Here is a 3,163-nt window from a genome sequence, read left to right as displayed (position 1 = left end):
ATCCCATTTAACAAGTTGAGTTGCAGTTTTGTTGCAGTTTTTCCTTTCTATTCAGGGTAGTTTCCTCTTTGAAATGATCTTATTTTGGCCTTCTGGTTTGACTTTGTCCTAAAAGTCCTAGACAATCGTATGAAGACAGTCTCAACATGTTTAGTTTTCTAGTATAAGGATAGAGGACGCCACTAGTTGCCTGGACTAAAAAACCAAGGTAGCTGCAGATCAGTTTCTCAAATAACAGATATTCCAACGGCAATATTGGACCACCGAATCAATTAATCGGATTTCCCAATTCTTAGGTGATGGTGATGATATCCACAAAGTTGATACTGCCATCAAGGAAGTTTAGTAAACAGTCCACAACTCGGGTATTAAACTAATGTCCTTTGACGTTGAAACAGTCCCTGGAATCGATTAGCAAGCTGGATTGTCCCCTATCTGGCAGTATTTTCCTCAAACCGTGATCCTCAATTCAGGTAAGATTATATAGCAAGGCGACAGCAAATTTCATTTCAAGTAGGCCTTAATTCGATGCCTTGACCATGTGGCCGAGTGCTGAAACTGTCCCCAGAAAGGAGTCCTCTATTAAGTACATTCCCCGTCATAAGCGTGGATACAGTGTAGTTAAATTGAAGTGTAAGAGACTCATACTGGCGACTCTGTTTACCTTCGCTGTACCACCTGGTTCTTAACAATAGTCTCCCTTTAACAAAGTTGGTGGTTGTGACTTGCGACTGTCTTTGTAAAAGTGGAGTTCATTGACTGGCACTGAATTTTGGGAAAGACTGGCTCATTTGGGCACTGGGTGTGTCATGGTCTTCATGAAAAGATATATATTGCGTGTTGAGTTGCGACTTCATTAAAAAGGTAATACGAAAGCTAGTTTGAGGAGGGTAGTTAAAAAGTATCGCTTAAACTGTTTTTCTAGATCTTCCTTTAAAGATTAACTCCACTGTCTTGTTAATTGAAATGTAAAATAATCATTCAGCGTATATATCGGAGCTTTTCATTCGGGCTTTTTACTTACCGTTAGGACTATTCTGGAAATGTCTCCTTGCCTAAAATCCTCCTTTCCTCCGGGCATTCGTCGATATCGGACAAAGTTCGAGCCACACACCTCGACGCCCATACCATCTGACCCATGTGTAGACCGACGCAATGACCCTGGGTAAAAGTGACGGGAGGAGTGTCCACGTGGTGTTGCCATTGTAATGTTGGGGCCTGGTTCCGTGGGGTGTTCCGCTGATACTCCCCAAGAAGATGTCATGCAAATACTGATGTATACGCAGTCACAATCACGTGTATTCCACAAATACAGACGTGTCCTCTCAGCGGCTCCCTCCTGACCTAATTCTTTATATGGGGGGTCACGTGGTCGTCAAGACGCACGTGGTGACAGGCGGTCTCATCACTATAATACCATCATCGAGTATAGGCCTATGGTCGATACTTTTTTGCCAAGTTTAGAGGAAAGATATTCTCCCTTATCGTAGGTAAGTCAGCTTGAGTGTTTCGAGATTCTTTCTAAGATATTTGAGTAAAAAATGCACGGTTTCATTCAGTTTGAGTGAGTTGTACAAGGTGAATACAATGTTTCTTTCCTACGCTGGTACGGCAGCCAGAGACGCCAGCATGCCGCCGACTGTGCGTTGGTTTCTGTCGTTCCTCAGGTTATCTCCAATGAATCTAACCAATGTCGCAAATACAGTGAGTTATATAAATTGACTATAGAAATCATCAATATGAGAATAAGTTACAAACCATGAGTGACACAAATTTCCATCCCGGACGATGTTTTCGTACATCCTAGTTGCAGAGTCGCCAATGCGCTGGCGTCATCTTTTGTCTGTTACATAAATCACCCGTTTGAAGGATTTTGCCTCGGAGGCAGACTCGTGTACCTCCTGCCTCGCTGTCATTCAGCGCTGACTGAGCGTGGTGGCTGTTTAGCGCAGCATCTCACAATGTCATTCCCATTCAATCAAAATGTGTCGCATCTCTGGATTATGACAGTCGTGCCTAGGCTGGCCTCCCAGATAGCATGGATTAACTATACTCCTCTGGTGTGATGACTTAAAACTTTGTTTGTACGCTAGTCTTGAGTATGGAGACGGAAGAGGAAAACAATGGATTACACTTGTGGATACTATAGATTGTATTTGTTTCTCTATTCAGTTGGCGTTCTCTATTCCTTTCTTGGTAATAGGACTTTAGTTTACCCAATTGTGGTTGTTCGTTGATATATGTTGCTGTGTCTTTCAAATGTTATAGCTGTCTCAACCATTTGAAATCACCTGTTACTGTGGAATAAATCAGTTGTCAAGTAAAGTCAATGACTTTGATAAATCATCCACAGGTACATGAAAATCAGAACGTTTTGATCTTCATTTGCCTGTGAATAATCATGACGACGTCGGGTTGAACGTAACGAGTGGGACAAAGCTCAAGGTTTCCATATTCAGTGTCCGATGGTTGTTCCTTTTCTCGTCGTAACTGGCTCCGCTGCTCTGTACAGTGACCGGCAAGTTTTTCTAGCTTTCATATCTGGGCTGCTGTCTTGTTTTCAGCATTACACCTTTGTATATTGATTTTTTGCCTGAACGATCGGGGCAAATCCCTATAGGCTTCCATAATCAGGGTCTTGGTTGTTCCTTTTCTCCGTAAAAACTTGGTTCCGACTTCACAGACATGCAGTGACCGACAAGTTTTTGTAGCCTTCGCATCTGGGTTCGATGATGTTGTCTGGTTTTCAGATACCTTATACGTCAAAAACCTTGTCCCATATATGTGGATTAAGCGATTGAATATATCTATGATGACGAGCCAAATTATCGTCTTACTGTCTTTACGCATAGGATTATGGGTTTAGTGAGTTGTGACAACACCAAGGCCATTGCTAGATAAAGGATTACCATAATACAGCAAAATAATCCAATATCAACGCGCGAAGTGCATGAAAGCAGCTTAAAAACGACAAGTTGACCACTTTCTTTACTTCCGAGGCTTCATTGGTAAGGTAAATCGAATCTGCACAGGAAGGCATTATCCGCAAGTGAAGAATCCTGGTTTTCAATACGGAAATATCTTTCCTGCTTGACAATGACTTCTCGAAACAGGAATTGAAAAATCTTACTCAAACTGTTTTGGTGCATTCGACGTTTTTGCA

General features: G+C 42.0%; 1 protein-coding gene across 1 annotated transcript in view; it reads left to right on the top strand.

Moving 5' to 3' along the window:
- The first annotated feature begins 1,936 nt into the window (after positions 1–1,936).
- Positions 1,937–3,163, top strand: part of LOC135486291 (uncharacterized) — a 73,974-nt gene continuing 72,747 nt past the window's right edge. Inside the window, exon 1 of the mRNA XM_064768978.1 lies at positions 1,937–2,196. Within this exon, the coding sequence (XP_064625048.1) occupies positions 2,124–2,196 (73 nt within the window). The 5' untranslated portion in view covers positions 1,937–2,123. The remainder of the gene's footprint in view (positions 2,197–3,163) is intronic.

Source organism: Lineus longissimus, chromosome 4 (assembly GCF_910592395.1).
Source record: "Lineus longissimus chromosome 4, tnLinLong1.2, whole genome shotgun sequence".
Lineage (NCBI taxonomy): Eukaryota > Metazoa > Nemertea > Pilidiophora > Heteronemertea > Lineidae > Lineus > Lineus longissimus.
Note: the sequence above shows the minus strand (reverse complement) of the source record. Positions and strands in the feature narration are given on the sequence as shown.